This window comes from Silene latifolia, chromosome 11, assembly GCF_048544455.1.
Source record: "Silene latifolia isolate original U9 population chromosome 11, ASM4854445v1, whole genome shotgun sequence".
NCBI classification, from domain to species: domain Eukaryota; kingdom Viridiplantae; phylum Streptophyta; class Magnoliopsida; order Caryophyllales; family Caryophyllaceae; genus Silene; species Silene latifolia.
In genome coordinates, this window is record NC_133536.1 from 159,471,957 (window position 1) to 159,490,542 (window position 18,586).

The following is an 18,586-nucleotide window of genomic DNA, read 5'->3' on the forward strand; positions in this document are numbered from 1 at the left end:
GGATCCAAGACGACGACGGCCTCCGGTCTAGCACAAGACCCCATATTCGACCCAAGACGAGCCAATGCACGGCCCACCATATTCTTGGGGCCGGAACTCCTCCTCTTCGGTGGTCTCATCACATCGGGAGTAGCTCCATCAACATACTCCTCAAAGAAGGCACGGTTGGCCTTGCCAACCTCTCGATACTTCATGTTGACAACCTCGTCCTTACGAAATTTGGATCTCTCTTCCAAGGACGGAGCACGTGACCAGTTGACATAAGCAGGAGCCACCCATGTCGTGGCAACGGGGTTTGGTACCTCCCAAAGCGGCCGAGTGGCCCGCCATCTTTCGAAGACCTCCACAAGCTCGGAGTTCCGGAAAACATTCTCTTGGACGAGAGTATCTTGAGCGGGCACCTTTTGTTGACGCCCCATTTGCCTCATGAGCCTTTCGGGATATATGAAGGAAACAACCTTCAAATCCACCACCATCAAAGAACGAGGACTAGCATCCGAAGCGGGCAACCTCGTGAAGGACCTCAAGTGCCACCACGGCACCACCCAACGGATATAAGGACCACCATCCTCCGCCAATCTTGCGGCCCAATACGCCTCAGTAGAAGCAAAACTATCCGGGTACAACTTCTTCCTCATGGTAAGATGACGGAAGGAATAAGAAGAAGAATCAACCGGAGGCTCTACATACCTTAGCCTCTCCAATAGCCACACTTAAAGGATCCTCGGGGATCCGAAAGAGGGAGCTTCTCCACAAGAGCCTTCCTTGTCCAAAGCTTGGATAATCTCTCCAAGCACCAACCCTGATGGATCTCTACCATACTCCATTTGCTCAATCACATGAATAAGGGTCATGCTACCATGGCATCTTGGCCCCTCCTTCTTCAAGACATCAACAAAGAGGTACACATGGACAAGGCAAAATGCAGGAGCCCTTCTCCTAGCCACCTCCGAGATATTAGCATCTAATCGGTTTGAAAAGATGTTGATAAGAGCCAACATGTCCACACCATGTGGAGCAAGAAGAAAGTTGATTTGGCTTGTTGACAAGCCCAACATGGAACGGAATTTCTCCTTGTAGCACAACCGAGTCGGAGGAAGCACCGGAGCACAACCCGGCCACCCACCAATGGCTCCAACTTCTCCGGCAAGAGGACAAAGCTCACCTTTCGGGAAAACAAAAACATGATGTTTCGAATCCCAAAACCGAGAACATGCTTCAAGAAACAAAGGTTGCACCTTGACTTGACGAAGCACCAACAATTGACCAACTCCCATGCAAACGAGTTGATACTTTTCGGGAGGCGACAAATCCCCGCACCATTGTCGCAATGCGTTCTCAAAAGCATCCATGAAATATTTTTGTGGAAGAATAAAAGGTTTTGTAGAGATGATTTTGTGTTTCGGATGATGAAACAATGAAGCGCAAACGTCCCTATTTATACAAAATGATCAGCGCGCTTTTCAGAAAAAGGGGAGAGCTGGCTTCCATCGCCAGGCTGCTCGTGCCTCTTTGAGGCTTCCCCAGGATTCCCGTTGTTGACTTGTCTCTTTCAACTTGTGTTTTCTCCTGACACCTCAAACCTCCCGCCAGGAAGCTCGCGCCTCTTCGGGATGATTCAGGACATTTTTTTTTTGTGTTTCCTCACACTCACATTTTCTTGCTTTCGCGTTTTACGAAATCCGACACGGTTTCCATGACGCAGCTTAAATCATACGGTTTTTTCTTTCCTTTTTTAAGAGGGGAAGGGCTAGTCGCCCCGATCCGCGATGGATCGTTTCCATGTCAGTCGAAATTCCGAAAATTTTTCGCTTTTTCGCAATTTTCCATAAAAAGTCAAAATCGAGAATTGATAACACGACATCAATTTTCATCAAAATTCAAGCACTCACAAATTCGATTCTTGACCTCAAAAATCAAAAATCAAATATACTCGCAAAAATCCTTTCTCTAAAATTCTTTCCTAACGGTTTGAGTTTGAATTTTTCAAGTCAATTCCAATGATTTCGATGCAATTTAACTCGCGACACGAGTTAATTGCTCAAATTTTCAAATCAATTCCTTTTGAATTCCGAATGTGACGATTTGTCACGGAATTTTCAAAATTCATTTCAAAATTTCAATTTTAACTTCAAGTCATCTTGGTTAATTTTGGTTTTCGATCAAATGCTTTACGTGTTTTTAATCAAATGCTTCTACGTGTTTGCGTTTATGTATATGTGCTATCTGTTGCCTGTTTTCTACACTAACGATGCAGGAACTGGTGCAAAGCAAGAGGAGAATCAACAGCCGACAGCGCTCCTCTGAAACACAACACAAAAAAGCCAAAAATCACAAAATGAACCGCAATCCAAAAACACATATATACAAACCGCCTCACGCAAAATGTAAATATGTACAGACAAGAGTCCAAGACACGGACAAACAACAACAACTACTCAACGTCTCCCGTCGGACCAGTCCTGGTCTCACTAGGAGTCGCCGCCAAAGCAGACCCCACCACCTGCTCAGGCTCCCTCTCCGGAGAACTCTCCAGCGTTTCCTCCTCCATCACGACGCGAAGCTCCTCCGCCGCAGCCAACTGAGCCCTGAGAGAGGCAATCTCCACGTCTCGGCTCTGCAGCTCGTCCTCACGACGCCTCAAGTCCTGGTCCCGACGGATGATCCCCAGCTCCTAGCCCTCGATCGTCGACCTGGCTGCCTCCAACTCAGCACGGACCCGAGCAAGCTCCGCCGGATCCGCAGTGCCCTACAAAACACAATAACAGATCCTCAAGATCTAAAAACATGAAATACAACACCAAACACACAAAAACAGCACACAAAACGTACCTGAGAAAGCCGAGCCTCCCTCGCAGCCAGGTCACCAGCAAGCGCCCTCCAGCGGTTAGCCATCCGCCACAAGTCCTGGTGACTAATAGTTATCACCTACAAAACAAAATGTCCTTCAATACAACGTAAGGCAAAGTGTAATTGAGGAAAGTGTTCAAGTCAGGAACGCACCCTTAGAACGATCAACCTCCACTCCATGCCAGCATCGGTCACCTCGGCCGCCGCGGGCTCCGGTAAGCGCAACTGAAGCTCCTCACCACCCGGCCCCTGAAAAGTGATCTCCGTCGGAAAAGCTGGGGGCTGAGTCCTCATCAGCAGGTCGACTCCCTACCATTTGGATCCACATCAAAGATGACAAACCCTCCTATTAAGGGAGGCAATGAAAACAAAAGAATAGAGGAAAACATACCTCGATCAGGTACCAAGCAAGCCTCGACAACCGTAAGGTGTCGTAGTCGACGTCCCGCAGCAACAACTCCTCACCCCCCTGACCGTGAAGGTGCTCCTCAACCTCATCAGGGAACAACACCCTAGGCGGGTCAACCGGCACGACGAAAGTCTCGGTAAAGCACTGGCGAACTAAGCGCTCGCCCAAGTACCAAACCAGCTCAATCGCCGTATCCAAGTACAAACGCAGGGAGCTACGAGGCCGCAAACGCTCCCTGATGGCAGAAGGTACACCCGTGTAGTGCTCCGAAGGCCGCCCTACAAACTGCGTTTAAAACAAAGCTATTCTGCTAAATGGGGGCTTCATAAGCTACCTAATCATCCTATCTCTATCTATTTCTATAAAGGAGAAGGGGAAGAGAGCAAGAACTTACATCAGCAACCCGAAGCTTGTTCACGCGACGCCTACAGTCCTCATAAGTCGACTTAATCGACTTCTTCCGAGCCACCGTCCAACCCCACACAGCAGGGTAAGTCGAGGGAACACCGTTTGTGGTCCCCGGACGCAGAGGAGTGAAGTAAGCATACAACCAAGCCTGTAATCAAACACAGCAAACACAAATCAGTCAATTTCTCAAAAATTGCCAAAATCAAAATCAAAATCAAACTAAAAAAAAACTACCACAAAAAAATACTCGTACCTTAAAGATGAGGTCGGGACCAACCAAAGCAGGAGCACTACCCTCTCCCACTGTCTCCGGACGAACCGCCGCGTGCAAGTACCGGGTGAAACTCGCCAGATTCGGCGTAACCCAGTCAAACTGGCCCAAAGTGTGAAGGTCAGTAAGGAGAGGAAGCACTTTGGTCGACAAGCGCTCACCCTTGTCACCAAAGTACGTGGCACCCAAGAAGTACCACAACCACAGCCGCGCCTCCTTCGTTTCGGCCTCAAACTCTGCCTCTGAGCTCTCCAACTGCGCCGGAGTAACACCTGCCACCCACCCAGTGAAGTGGTCCTTCACGTACGAACTCACGATCAAATACGGAGTGACGTCGGAAGGCTCCGGCAAAGCAGTAACCGCAGAAGAGGACACTCTCTCCGGCGTCTCGGTAAACTCAATGGGCAACTCGCCACAAGGAAGGCCAGATACCATGGCAAAGTCCTCTAAAGTCACGCTGACCTCCCCAAACTCCATGTGGAACGACGACGTCGTATCCCAGTACCGATCCAACATGGCGCGGATCAGACACAGGTTCGCCCTAATCGAAAACCTGTGAATGTCCCGCCAGGCGGCCACCAACGGCCCAAAAGCCGACCTCTCTATCAACGCCCTCGTCCCGGTTCGGAGAACGTCATAGAAACCCAAACAGGTAGAGAAGCCCGAAAAAGTCCTCATGGTGCCAATCTCCTGAAATCAAAAACAAATAACGTCAGAATGCCTATCCAGGCCCGACACTTCAAAAACGAAAAAATTCAATCGGGGAACACGACTCACCAAGCCCTCGTGAGCACGGTAAGAGAGGTGTCTGTCCAGTCGAAGCAACAACTGGCTGCCGTCAAAACCCTTGGCCCAGGAAGGCGCTGCTCGTAAAAGCAACCCCCGCGGAGCCGTAGCTCGCCTGGCTCTCCAACTCGCAGCGTCGGCATCGTCCTCGGCCGTCTCCGATCTCCGTCTCTTATGGCCGCGGGACTCAACGTGGTGGGTAGGGCCCATCTCAACGACCCTGGTGACGTTCTGCAACGACCGTCTAGTCGCCCGGGGACGGCGCAGCCTCGTAGAAATCCTCCTACCGGAGGTACCAGCCTCAGACCCACTCTGAGCTCTCCCAGTGGCAGTGGCCCCAACAACGGGCACCTCATGCTCCTCACCGGCCCCCGCGGCCTCAACAGCCTGCTCAGGAGGCCTCTCCTCCTCGGTAACGTCCTCCACAACCACGGCGGGCGTGCTAGCCGGAGTGCTAACCGAGCCCGTCAGCCAAAATTTCGGCATTACGACGGCATAAAATGGATAAATCCAAAAAACATAACCTGCAATACAAAACAGGGGCAATCCCGCCCAAAATCCAACCAAACAAAACAATTCAAAAAAGGAACACAGACACAAAACGACTCGCCCATGTTTTCAAGCAAAAGACGAGTCAAAACCACAAAAACGGCATTTCAAGACCCATACAAGGTCCGCCTACAAACCGAAATACATTCCCGACACAATGGGGTATTTTTTTTCTACGGCTCAAAAAGGCAATCCATACGCTAATTTAAGCCCAAACCGGCCAAAAATTCAAGAACGACCGCAAAAGGCAGACGTGATTTTATCACGCCTCAAGGTGACCTAAATTACCAATAAGGTCCATTTCAAGGCAAACTGACTCAATTCAAGCCCAAACAGACGCTTATTCTATCAGACATAAGACCGTCACAAAAGGCAAAAATCCAATTTTGCCCACAATACCCAACGAAGGTCCATAATGGCGAATACGGGTTTTCCCAACTATAATGCACTCTAGTGGGACCCACTACCCAAGCAAATAAACTTGGCATTGCGAAATGAGACGGTATCTCACCTCACTCACGTTTTTCGAGCATAGGGAGCGAGAACGGGGACCAAAATGCAAACTAAAAGCACCCCTATACTCCTAAACAAGTTTCTAACCTAATGCAAGCATCAATTTCACTCGAAATGGGCTCAATCAAAAACGCCCAATTCGATTTTCTAGGGTAAAATTCCGCCCTAATTCAATCAAGCTAAAGATCAACAAATTTAAATGGATTCAAGAGGAAATACATACCTTGAGATGACATTGTTGATGATGGCACGAATTCAAGCAAGCTAGAAGGTCCGACAATGACGATTTTGGTTTGTTTTGTCGAAAAATGAAGAAGACGAGATGATGAATGGGATGCAGCCTGAACTCGTGTCTTTTACAGAAAAAAGGGAAGCCCCTTTGATTCGCAAGATGGCTCGCGCCTCAATCAGGTGTCCACTTGCCTTTTCAGCGAATTTTGGGTTTTAGCCCAATTTCCACATAACAAAATTCGGATTTTCATTGACGATATTGAAAATCGTAATTTCCTCAAAGACAAGAAAAACAAATAGTGAAAATTTAAATTCGCTATTTTCAAAAATTTCAAGCAAACGGCGATCAAAACCGCCAATTTCAAAAATAATGGTGAAATCAAATTCACTATTTTCCTTCAAAAATTTCAAAAATAATAGCAAAAATTCAAAAACCGCTATTTCTTCAAATTTTAAGCGGCGGCAATTAAAACCGTCATTTTCAAAATAATAGCTGGAAATTGAATTCCACTATTCTCACCACACATGTCAACGGCGGCATATAAACCGTCACTTCAATCAATAGTGAAGATTCCAAATTCACTATTTCTTACAAATGTAAACGGCGGCACATAAACCGTCACTTCAAACGTAATAGCAAACTTAAAATTTGCTATTTTCCTTCAAAATTCAAACGAATGGCGATCGAAACCGCCACCCCAAATTCAAAGAAGAACGACGAATGGTGAAGATTCCAAATTCACTATTCCTTCAAATACCAGCAGGGGGCTTCCTCGTGGAACCCGCCCATTTCGAAAACAGTGATAGTGAAAATCCAAATTCACTATTTCCCCGGCGGCATCTTGAGTTCGCTACTTTCAAAAACAAGCCCTTTTGACGCGGCTATTCCCATGGTCCATTAATAGACCGCCTCGTGGCTGGCGAGCCTTTGTCCGCAACCTTTCAAGGACAGATCCTGAAGATGCCTCGGGTACATTTCCTTGTCATGGCTGGCGAGACTTTGTACGCAACCTTTCAAGGACAGATCCCGAAGATGCCTTGGGTACATTTCCTTGTCGTGGCTGGCGAGCCTTTGTCCGCAACCTTTCAAGGACAGATCCCGAAGATGCCTCGGGTACATTTCCTTATCGTGGCTGGCGAGCCTTTGTCCGCAACCTTTCAAGGACAGATCCCAAAGATGCCTCGGGTACATTTCCTTGTCGTGGCTGGCGAGCCTTTGTCCGCAACCTTTCAAGGACAGATCCCGAAGAGGCCTCGGGTACATTTCCTTGTCGTGGCTGGCGAGCCTTTGTCCGCAACTAGGGATGGCAGTCTCATCCTTACCCTGTGGATATCCATCCACCCGAAATTAAATGGGTGGGATATGGATGACGAATTTTTTTCGAATTTAGGGTAGGATATGGATATGGGTGAATTTAGGGTGGGATATGGATTATCGTCTCTCACCCGCTTAACCACCCTGTGGATATCCGAAATTAATATTTATAATTAATTTTTTATTAAGTTAATAATTATTTAGGTCATTAATGATTTCCCTTCAAAAGTATATTTTTTTTATCAGAAATTTTACTTAATTTAATATCATATTGTTATTTAGGAAAAGTAAAACTTGTATTTATGTGGATATTGTTATTTTCACTAATCAAAGTAACTTACTTTTGTTAGTTTAATCAATAATATAATGCGTTGGTGGTTTCTTTGTAGTTGGTGTGGCGTATTTGTATGGTCACTTGCTTTGCAAAGACACTTTGTTGTTAGATATATACTAGGTTGCTACTCCCTCCCTTCAACTCCACAAGGCCATCATGCTTTATCACGTTTGCCAACGCGGTTTTTACTCGGCAAATATCTTTAGTTACGTATTTGCAAAAATTATAAATGTTAGATATTTTTAATGTACTCTGAATAATCAAATAAGATCTCACATAAATATATTTTCACTTATGTATCGAGAGAAAATTGAAGTTGAATGTCCGCTTGTGAATAGTGTGCAAAAGAGATAATGGCCTTGTGGAGTTGAATGGAGGGAGTATTTGCTAACACATATTGTTACTTGAATTATGTATGCCTTTTAATTTTATCGCCACAATTTTTTTACGATATATTATCTTTAAATTTTATACGCTGTGAAAATATCCAACGGGTACCCGCTCCACCCGCTTCACCCGGTGGATATGGATATGGATGGATAAAAAAATATTAAATGGATGAGGGTGGGATATGGATGACCATAAATTAAATGGATATGGATATGGATATGGCTCCACCCCATCCATATCCCACCCATTGCCATCCCTATCCGCAACCTTTCAAGGACAGATCCCGAAGATGCCTCGGGTATATTTCCTTGTAGTGGCTGGCGAGCCTTTGTCCGCAACCTTTCAAGGACAGATCCCGAAGATGCCTCGGGTACATTTCCTTACCTTTGGCTGGCGAGCCTTTGTCCGCAAACATTCAAGGACACATCCCGAAGATGCCTCGGGTACATTTCCTTATCACAGCTGGCGAGCCTTTGTTCGCAAAACACTCAAGGACAGATCCCGAAGATGCCTCGGGTACATTTCCTTATCACAGCTGGCGAGCCTTTATCCGCAAACGCGCGAGGACATATCCGAAGATGCTTCAGGTATGACTCCTTCTTACGGCTGGCGAGCCTTTGTACGTAGTCTAATGGACTTTAAACGACCCGCACAGATAGTCGACAGACTCTAAACTGTTCCCGACGATAGGTCCTTGACTCGTACCCTCGAGTCGCCTTGGCGTCTCCCTTCCCGACGGCAGGTCCTTGGCCCGAATCCTTTCGAGCCGCCTCGACGTCGCTTGGGTCTCCAGGTTGTAATCTTCGATTGACCTGAGGGCTCTACTATGATTTTTGCCCTGTCTAAGCCTCGGTCAAAGTGGGGGCTCTGTAGATACCTAGTATCTGCTGAGACTCCAACAAACACCCGATGATTATCGGACTACAACATGTTTTGGAATCGCGGCGTTTGATCGACAGTTTGTGTACAACTTTACGTCGGAAAACTTAAAACGATTTCAAAAATAAAACATTTCAAAAATACCTGGAGTGTTTAATGCACGACGACGGGGTCGCAATGACACTAACTAGAGTCAAAACCGACACCAGACCAAAAATCGACTCAAAAATTCAAATCCCGACTCCAACAACGAGTCAAACCGAGTCAACCACCAAAAACAAAACATTTCAAATCTTCTACCATAAGTTTTCCCGGATTCATGTTGGTCAAGTACCAAACATGTGACTACAAAACCTAGGATAGAATAAATCATGATTGTGTTTGTTGTGAAAGTGACAACACAACTCGAAGAACCGCGACGTGGCTCGCGCCTCTTTGAGAAGCCCAAGTGGCCACGTCGCTCAAAACTCACACAACCACTCATTCTCCTATAAATACCCCTCAAATGCCACCCATTTGAGACTTACGCGAGTGTCCGCCCCCTCTTTTCTCCCTTAAAATTCTCGACTCGACTTCTTAAGTCACAACCCGACGCGTATTTATGACCTACTGATTGTAAATACAAGCCTTACATATTGTTTGGTATCGTCATCGTGCATTAAATCACTTGACCGACCACTTCGACCACTTCGACCACTACACAGTCACTAACATTAAAACACTCTTTTTACTTACCAAAACGGTTTTAAACCGAGTTTTTTCCGATCAAACGAGTTATTACACTTACTCGGTCACTCGCCATAACCAAACATGTAAGTATGAGGGTGTAAAAATCCTCTTTCATTATGTCTTCATTTGTTTCATGACTATAACATGCTAAAACGTGCATAACATGAACCAAAATATGGAATAAACGAGCCAAAACTGATTTTTGGTCTGAGGCAGAAGCCCCTTAGGTCGCCAGCTAACCCGCGCCTAAATAGGGTGTTCAGACCAGAGATCAACCGTGTTTGTTCTCGTTATTTTCCTTTAATTCGTTTTCATATTTATAATCGATTCTTACCATTCCAAATATTTTCGAACCCTTTTTATTTTATTTCATTTGTTTTAACCATAAAACATTTTTCACCCTTGGTTCCTCATACCATGACGGTTAAATTAGTGTTTGGGTGATAATATTTGGTTAATAACATTTAAAAGGTATTTTTAAAACCTTTTATTTCATTTCTTTACATTTTCAAACAAACATATTAGTCACCAACACAAAGTCATCCTTGGTTCTACATACCATGCCGGATTTTAACCCGGGTACGATGATGAGTATCAACTAATAACATTCAAATGGACTTAAAACAATTAGTCCATAATTATGTTCAAAACTATTCATGTCAAATTTGTCAAAACGAACCCGACACCGAATATTATCAAAATAATGGTGATTATTCGAGTCTAGTCCTTTGAATCAACAAATGCGGTCTAAACGACCTCTTCAAATCAAACCAGGTTCAAATACCCATTTTCAACTCGTTTTATAACGTTTTAGAAAAGGTCAGAACACGGCACATAAACCGTGGGCTAACCCGCGCCTAAACAGGCCCTCCATTTCTCATTTTCAAAACCAGAGGGAGGCCCCTTACACCGCTGGCTGGCTCGCGCCTCATATAGCCGTCTGGTACAGGGCCTGTTCCTTCCCAACATTAGTCTAGGACGATCCTGACTCCGGTTAGCCCGGATATAGGACGGATCAGATGACTATTTGATTATTCAAAACCATATTTGCAAAATGCCTTACTAAGACAAATGGATCATGTTATACACCCTAAACCTAATACGGTAAATGGATGTTTAATTTCCATCTTGCATGCGAATTAATCATTAATCCAACTCGACATCTTATACTTGATATTTGGATTAAATCAACCGACTTAGAAAGCTCTCGCATATTAGGTTTAAATTATTGGATGTGCATTCATGCATTTAAACCGTTTTATCAACTTTTGCATTCAACCAACCAAGATCGATCAGTAGAGGCCGCTACCGCGGGCGGGATTAGGTGTCTGATTAAAGGGCTTCCCAATACGTACCTTCACTTCTTACTCAGAAACTTTGGATAGTGGACGACCTTATCCAGGGCGTACGAGAGTCATTCTAGAGATAGGATGCTAAAAAGGGACGATTTCCTTATCTTTAGTACCTATGTCAAACGCTGCTTTGTGCTTCGATTTGACCGAGGTATAAAGTGGATTTCGAACGGGTTCCAGGCATCCCACAAATGCTTGGTGGCGACTCCAAACATCTCTAATCGTTTCGAGACTCTTATCGAGACGAAACCGTCCGATCTAAAACGATCCGGTCGAAAGCGTTTTTACGCCGCCGAGCGTGGCTTTCAAAAAGACCGCTGCCATTGTCCACAGATCGGCTGGGCATACGCAGGTGGGCCATGTCCACAACGAGCTATTAAGATAAGAATACGAGCTAATGTAAAAAGAATACGAGCTTAAGAGGATCACGAACTTAAAAAAACGAGCACATAAGAATACGAGCTATTATGATAAGAATACGAGCTCAAGTAAAAAGAACACGAGCTTAAAAGGATCATGAGCTTAAAAATACGAGCACATAAGAATACAAGCTATTAAGATAAGAATACGAGTTAATGTAAAAAGAATACGAATTATTAGACTACTAAAAAAACCTAGAGAGAGAGAGAGAGAATGAGCGACTAAAAATTTCGTGCCGCCATTGAATTTCAAGCTGATGGCTAGGAAAACTAGCCAGCAACGATAGCGAGAGATGAACTTGAGAGGACGGAGTATCCCTGCTAAGTCTAAAAACGAGGCTACCATGGTAGAGGAAGAAGAAAATATGGAAACAAGTAACCCTAATGAAGTGTGCACAGGACCAGATGTTGATGAGGAAGGGAAAACCAAAAAGATACATGACATTGTGGGCATCCCAGAACTGGTTGTGGAGACTGATGAGGAGGATGAAACAGAAGAGGAAATAGAGGCAAGTGAGGAGGAGGAAGAATTTGTTTGTGACAGCGTGGAACAGGGGATTGAAAACCCTAAACATGACAAGAAAACAGAGTCTGATGAAATGTTGCAGATTCAACTTGAAGATGTTGAAGATGAAATTGATTACTGGAAACAGGCTGTGATATGTTTTATTTTAGGAGCCAATCCACCATGGGAGATTGTCGAGGGTTTTATAAGGAGGATATGGACAAAATTTAACATTGATAAGATCTCGATGCCAAATGGGATATTTTTGGTAAGGTTTAAAACCATGAAGATGAAAGAAAAGGTGTTAAGCTCAGGTCATTACTTATTTGATAATAAACCTATGATAGTTAAATCATGGGAGAAAGACTTGGAAATGAAAAAGGATGATGTAAAATCAGTACCAGCATGGATTAAAATTCATAAGCTTTCACTCAAGTTCTGGGGCAAGGGTTTGCCTAAGATCACAAGCATAGTTGGCAAATTTTTCAAGTGTGATGTGCCAACGGAGGAACGAACCAGACTAGGGTATGCTCGGGTAATGGTGGAGTTGTTGGTGGATCAACAGTTGCCATCTAATATTTCTTTTAAGGATGAAAATGGAGGAGTGGTTCAGGAGGACATTGAATATGAATGGAGGCCTGTAAAGTGCAAGTTATGTCAAGGTATGGGCCATGAAATGGAGTAATGTAGAAAGGGAGAACATAAGAAGACTAGCCAGCAAACTGTAAAGCAGGTCCGGAGACCAGTTATTAAGAAAGTTGTAACTGTTATTGAACCTGTACCAGTGAGACCAGTCACTCATAACCAAACCAAACCTACACAGGTGGATGGGAGATCTTCTGTAGGCTTCCACACACCAATCAAGAGGCTGGTTAAGATGAATACTCGTGAGGTGGTAAAGGATGGCTACAATAATGAAGCATTTGGAGCATACTCTTACAAGGAGGTAGCTGCTTGCCCACCTAAGAAGAGTAGTGGTGAAAATGGTAATGCTGCAAACCCTATTTTGTCTAATGGATAGGATAGGCTTTTGGAACATTAGAGGGATGAATAGAGTAAGAAAGCAACGAGATATTAATTATTTTTTGCAGAATAATAATATAGGCTTATTTGGTTTACTAGAAACAAAAATAAAGAATAAGGCTTTTAACAAGGCTGCTAGTAGTTTTTCTAACTGGTGCATCACAACTAATAATGGTTATCATTCTGGTGGACGCATTTGGGTGCTTTGGAAACCCAATCTTTTTAGAGTACATGTGTTGGAGTACAATGCTCAGTATGTTCACATGAAAGTTGAATCTCTGGTGGATAGGAGGAGTTCTCTGTGGGATAATTTGAGAAGGGTTGCTAGTCTTGTATCTGGACCATGGGCAATTGCAGGTCACTTCAATTGTGTTCTTTCAGCTTCAGAGAGAGTGGGTGGGAATACTCCCTCTGGTGAGATGGAACCTTTTAGAAGGTGTGTGGCTGACTGTGGAGTGGTGGATATTGCTGCAGTAGGGGCTTTGTACACATGGAATAATAAGCAGAAACCTGAAGAAAGAATATACAGCAGGATTGACAGGTTTTTAGTTAATAAAGCCTGGTGTGACAGCTTCATTGATCTATATGCACACTTCCTGCCAGAGGGACTTTTTGATCATACACCCTGTATATTAAAGAGTACTAATCAAGGCCAAGGCAAGAGATGTTTTAAGTATTACAATATGTGGGGTGGGTCTAAGAAGTTTTTACCCCTTGTGAGAGAGCATTGGGATATTGGTTTAACTGGTACACCCATGTTCAGACTGGCTAAAAACCTGAAGAATCTGAAGCCTGTGTTAAAGAGCTTGAGCAAGGAGGGTTATAATGACATTGAGAATGCAGCAAATATATTGCAGAAACAGGTGGAGGATATGAAAGAAGTAATTAATAAAGACCCTACTAATCTGCAGGTCATTTCTGATGAGTATGAAGCTACTCTGAAGCTACAGGAGCTAATCAAAGCCAAGGAAAGCTTCCTATCTCAGAAATCTAAGCATCAGTGGATTAAGGACGGGGATGCTAATAGTTCTTATTTTCATGGCATGCTGAAAAGGAGGAGGAATATGAACTAGGTTGTTATGGTAGAGGATATGAATGGCAAGATGTGTGATACCCAAGAGCAAGTCCAGGAAGCTTTTATTGAGTATTATCAAACTTTGCTAGGTTCAAGTCAGGATACAAAGAAGATTCATAGGAGAATTATAGATCAAGGTCCCACCTGCAATGTTGAACACTGGACTAGCCTGATGAAACCAGTAATAGGAGAGGAAATAAAGGAGGCATTATTTAGCATTCCTGATATTAAGTCTCCTGGACCAGATGGCTATACTAGTAAGTTTTTTAAAGATGCTTGGGGAGAGATAGGAGGGGATGTGGTAAGGGCAGTTCAGGATTTTTTCCAACACAGGCAGCTCCTCATACAACTCAATTCCACTAATCTTACCCTTATTCCTAAGTGTGACAGGCCAAAGAGTGTGCTCCAATTTCGACCTATTGCTTGCTGTAATGTAGTGTATAAGGTCATATCAAAGCTTTTATGTGCTAGGCTTGCTGAAGTGTTGCCACATATAGTAGGACAAAATCAAGGAGCTTTCATACAACAAAGAAGCATTCAGGAGAACATCCTCATTTGCCAGGACTTGATTAGACTTTATAAAAGACCTCATGCTTTCCCAAGGTGTATGTTTAAGATTGATTTGCAGAAGGCATATGACACAGTGGAGTGGTCATTTGTAGGGCAGTTATTGGATGAGCTCAATTTTCCACCTGACTTCAAGACTATGCTTATGCAATGCATTACCACTACGACTTTTTCCCTATCTGTAAATGGTGAGATGTTTGGGTATTTTCATGGCAAGAGGGGCTTAAGGCAGGGGGACCCTCTATCCCCCCTGATCTTTACTTTATGCATGGAATATCTGACTCGTACCCTGCAATATGCTATTTCCAAGTATGACTTCAAGTACCATCCCTTATGCAAGAAACAAAGATTAACAAGTTTAATGTTTGCTGATGATGTCCTCCTTTTTAGTAAAGGGGGTGCCACTTCAATGATGCTTTTGTTGCAGTCTTTTGCCACCTTCTCTAAAGCTACTGGGCTGAAAGTAAGTGCATCAAAGTCTAATGCATACTGCAGAATGTACCTGAGTAGGTTAAGATTGAAATACTACAGGTCTCAGGATTTACTGAAGGGAGCATTCCATTCAAATATCTTGGTATGCCAATACAGACCACGAGACTTAAAAAACAAGATTGTGAATGTCTGGTGGATAAAATTTGTTCTCGTATACATGGCTATGGAGCAAGAAAGTTTTCTTATGCAGGAAGGCTGGTTATAGTGAGAAGTGTGCTCAATTCTTTGCACTCATACTGGGCTTCAATGTTCATCATCCCCAAGGGAATTATCAAGAGAATTGAGGCAGTGTGTAGGAATTTTCTTTGGGATAATAGTGCAGACTATAGAAGAACACCACTTGTGGGATGGGATACTATCTGCAGACCTAAAGATGAAGGAGGACTAGGGCTCAAAGATCAGGAAGCATGGAACAAGGCCATGGTTGGTAGGCTAGTTGACTGGGTAGCTGCAAAAAGGGACTCAATTTGGGTGCATTGGGTACAAAATAATTATCTCAAAGGTCAGGAGTGGATGCGCTATAAACTTAGTACAAATTCAAGCTGGGTCTTGAGGAGAATCTGCAAGGTCAAGGAGGAAATGAGTGTTGGTTACATCAATGGTCAATGGGATGTTCAACCAGATGGCTTTACACCAGCTGGTTGTTATGAATGGTTCAAAGGAACTAGGCCCCGAGTCAACTGGTTTAAAGCAATCTGGAATGGGTGGGCTTTACCAAAGCATCAATTTATGGGGTGGCTTATTGTTCATGAAGCTCTGAACACTGCTGCTAGATTAGCCAACTTTGGGTTGGACATTGAGGATAAATGTTATCTGTGTGGTTTAGCTGCAGAAACTACTGAACATTTGTTCTATGAATGTATATACAGCAAAGGGGTCATCAGGGAATTGAATAGGCAGACTAGGTGGGATTCTCCCATGAGGGATGTGCTGACTTGGTGTGTGCAAAGGACGGGAACAGTGTTGCAAAGGGGAGTACAAACTGCTATGATGTTGGGTACACTGTATCAGGTATGGCATCAGAGAAACAAAAGCAAGAATGAGAATGTTTTGATACGTCCTGAGTGTGTGGCAAAGCTTATCATGGAGGAGATGAGATCACGAGTTCGAGGCCGGGATAGAGCAACAATGACAATTGTTGAGAGAGATTGGCTAAAAAGAATGCGTCTAGTAGAATGATATTTTGTTATTTGTTTGATTGCCATATATAGTCATATGTAATTATCCTTTTTTATATATATAATTTCTCACATTTCACCAAAAAAAAAAAAGAATACGAGCTTAAAATGATCAGGAGCTTTAAAATACGAGCACATAAGAATACGAGATATTCAGATAAGAATACGAGCTAATGTAAAAATAATACGAGCTTCAACTATTTTCATGCATTAGAAATTTTGGATAAAAAAATTCCTTCAAGATGATGCTCAATTCCGCATAGTCAATTAATTATAATAATTTAAGGGAGAAGATGATTCATGGGTTATTTCATATAAATAATCCAACCTATGTCTATTCTTCTTAAATTAATCCGACCTATGTTTTAACCCATATTAATCTAACCTATGCACTCATTTCTCTCAAAATACACCGGCCCTAATGTTTACCTGTTATGACCGGTGAATGTCAATCCTTAATGGGTAACCTTCCTTTTATTTAACTCCTCCATTTCTTTCTTCTATCTTCTTCACTGTACTCTTGTTTTTCTTCTTTCTAAATCATCAGCAGTCGATTTTTTTTTCTTTTATTATCATTAATTCTTTCAAGTTTTGGAAATTTTTGTTGTTTGAATACAGAGGCTATTGACATGTCGTCTTACTTTGTCCCTTCATTGCCCAAATAATTAGTCCAATTTTCTCCGTGAAATCGAAAATGCCCCAACTCTCCCTGCATCATTAATCATAAAAATCCCAGATTTCCTAAATAAAACAAACCTAGGGTTTTGTTTCCAAATCCCAAAGTTTCCCCAAATTTGTAAGATTATCAATTTTGCCGCAGATTCGCCAGAGATTCCTCGAAGTGAAGATGTCGATTGTCAGGGAATTAAAACCGAAAAGTGAGGAGATGGTTGGAGAAGGTGACGAAGTTGGGGTTTCAGAAAAATAGAGTAAGGTTGACGTTTGGTAGGTTTATGGTTGGTGTTTTGATGGGTATTAATGGTTTATGTATACATGAGAAACGATTTATGTATATATAATTATAAAAGAGGAATAAAAGAAATCAGAAGAGAACAATGCATTGCCTAAATGGAGCATTGAAGGACTCAAACCATCAAACAAGAATAATGCTAAGTTTTGAGAATCTGAAAAAAAATGAACAATAGGGATACTAATATACTATGCTTATCCTCCCAACAAATCTTCAAATCAATTAAACATATAAAATTTCAATTGGGTATAATTTGCCTGCTTGTTGCATCAACAATTTAATAGTGTAGGGAATGGAATACTTGAGACATTTGAAGGATTTATAAGTTCTAATTATGGCCAATTAACTAACAAGAGATTTTGGAAAGTTTTTCCGAACAAAACAATAAACCAAAGGAAGAAGAAGAGAAAAAAAGAAGAGAAAAATGAGTGAAGAGTAAAGAAAGGGATAAGATTACATAGGGTAAAAGGGTTCACTTGTTAAGCAGGTAACCCTTCCACTAGGGTATTTTGAGAAAAATGAGTACATAGGTTAGATTAATATGGGTTAAAATATAGGTCGGATTAATTTAAGAAGAACAGACATAGGTTGGATTATTTATATGAAATAACCCATGATTCATTAACTGGATAATGGAGGAAGATGAAGATAAGTTAGAAAAATATGGAAACAGTCAAAGAGAAATGAGGATTAGATTGAAAATTGAATTACGTTACTTTTTTTTTGCAAAAATATTTGAAAAAAGACTAAAATAACATTGGATGTACAATGCTCATTGTACATCCAGTTGTATAGTCTTGGAACTGCTAAGGTTTGATCCATCACAGGATTCCTAACAATTTAACTCGGTCAACTCGCTACTATTAGGCAATTAATATACTATACCACCTAGAACTGGTGGTGTATAATCGGAGCTTCATAATAAAGTTACTTGAGTTCTGTTTTAAAGAATTTGAGTTATACTGTAAAGTTTCTGAACTCAAACATTTTAGCATTAAAAAGTGAACTTTAAAAAAGCGCAGAAATATATACATAAACTCGGTTAAATGTAATGTTAGTTTTACCATGCTATCATACAACTGAAAATATTATACTCCCTCCCAGTCACTATAATGTTCCCTCTTTCCCAAAACGGATTATTCAAGTAATGTTCCCCTTTCTATTTTTAGAAACTTTTACTCTTATTTTATTCATTTCTCTCTCCTATCACCAAACCCCACACAACTCTTTTATTCCTATTTTATTACTTTCCTTTATGTTTTGGCCCCACAATTCTTTATTTAACTACTAATAATTCATCACTCTCTCCTACCACCAACCCCACACAACTCTTTTACTAAT

At 42.5% G+C, this 18,586-nt stretch overlaps 2 protein-coding genes across 2 annotated transcripts; both read left to right on the forward strand.

Moving 5' to 3' along the window:
• Window positions 1-11,779: 11,779 nt before the first annotated feature.
• On the forward strand, window positions 11,780-14,036 carry LOC141614232 (uncharacterized). Its single transcript, XM_074432991.1, has 3 exons — window positions 11,780-12,602; window positions 12,726-12,926; window positions 13,045-14,036. The coding sequence occupies exons 1-3, from the start codon at window positions 11,780-11,782 to the stop codon at window positions 14,034-14,036; spliced, it is 2,016 nt and encodes a 671-aa protein (XP_074289092.1).
• A 1,307-nt stretch (window positions 14,037-15,343) lies between these two features.
• Window positions 15,344-16,276, forward strand: LOC141614233 (uncharacterized). Its single transcript, XM_074432992.1, has one exon. The coding sequence runs from the start codon at window positions 15,344-15,346 to the stop codon at window positions 16,274-16,276; it is 933 nt and encodes a 310-aa protein (XP_074289093.1).
• Window positions 16,277-18,586: the final 2,310 nt, after the last annotated feature.

Excerpts from the sequence above, each read along its gene's own strand:
- LOC141614233 (XM_074432992.1), top strand. The coding sequence starts at position 15,344 with ATGTTCATCATCCCCAAGGGAATTATCAAGAGAATTGAGGCAGTGTGT.
- LOC141614232 (XM_074432991.1), top strand. The coding sequence starts at position 11,780 with ATGGTAGAGGAAGAAGAAAATATGGAAACAAGTAACCCTAATGAAGTG. Across the intron at positions 12,603-12,725 it reads AAAGTGCAAGTTATGTCAAG|TGAGACCAGTCACTCATAAC; the intron begins GTATGGGCCATG and ends AACCTGTACCAG. Across the intron at positions 12,927-13,044 it reads GAAGAGTAGTGGTGAAAATG|GCTTATTTGGTTTACTAGAA; the intron begins GTAATGCTGCAA and ends ATAATAATATAG.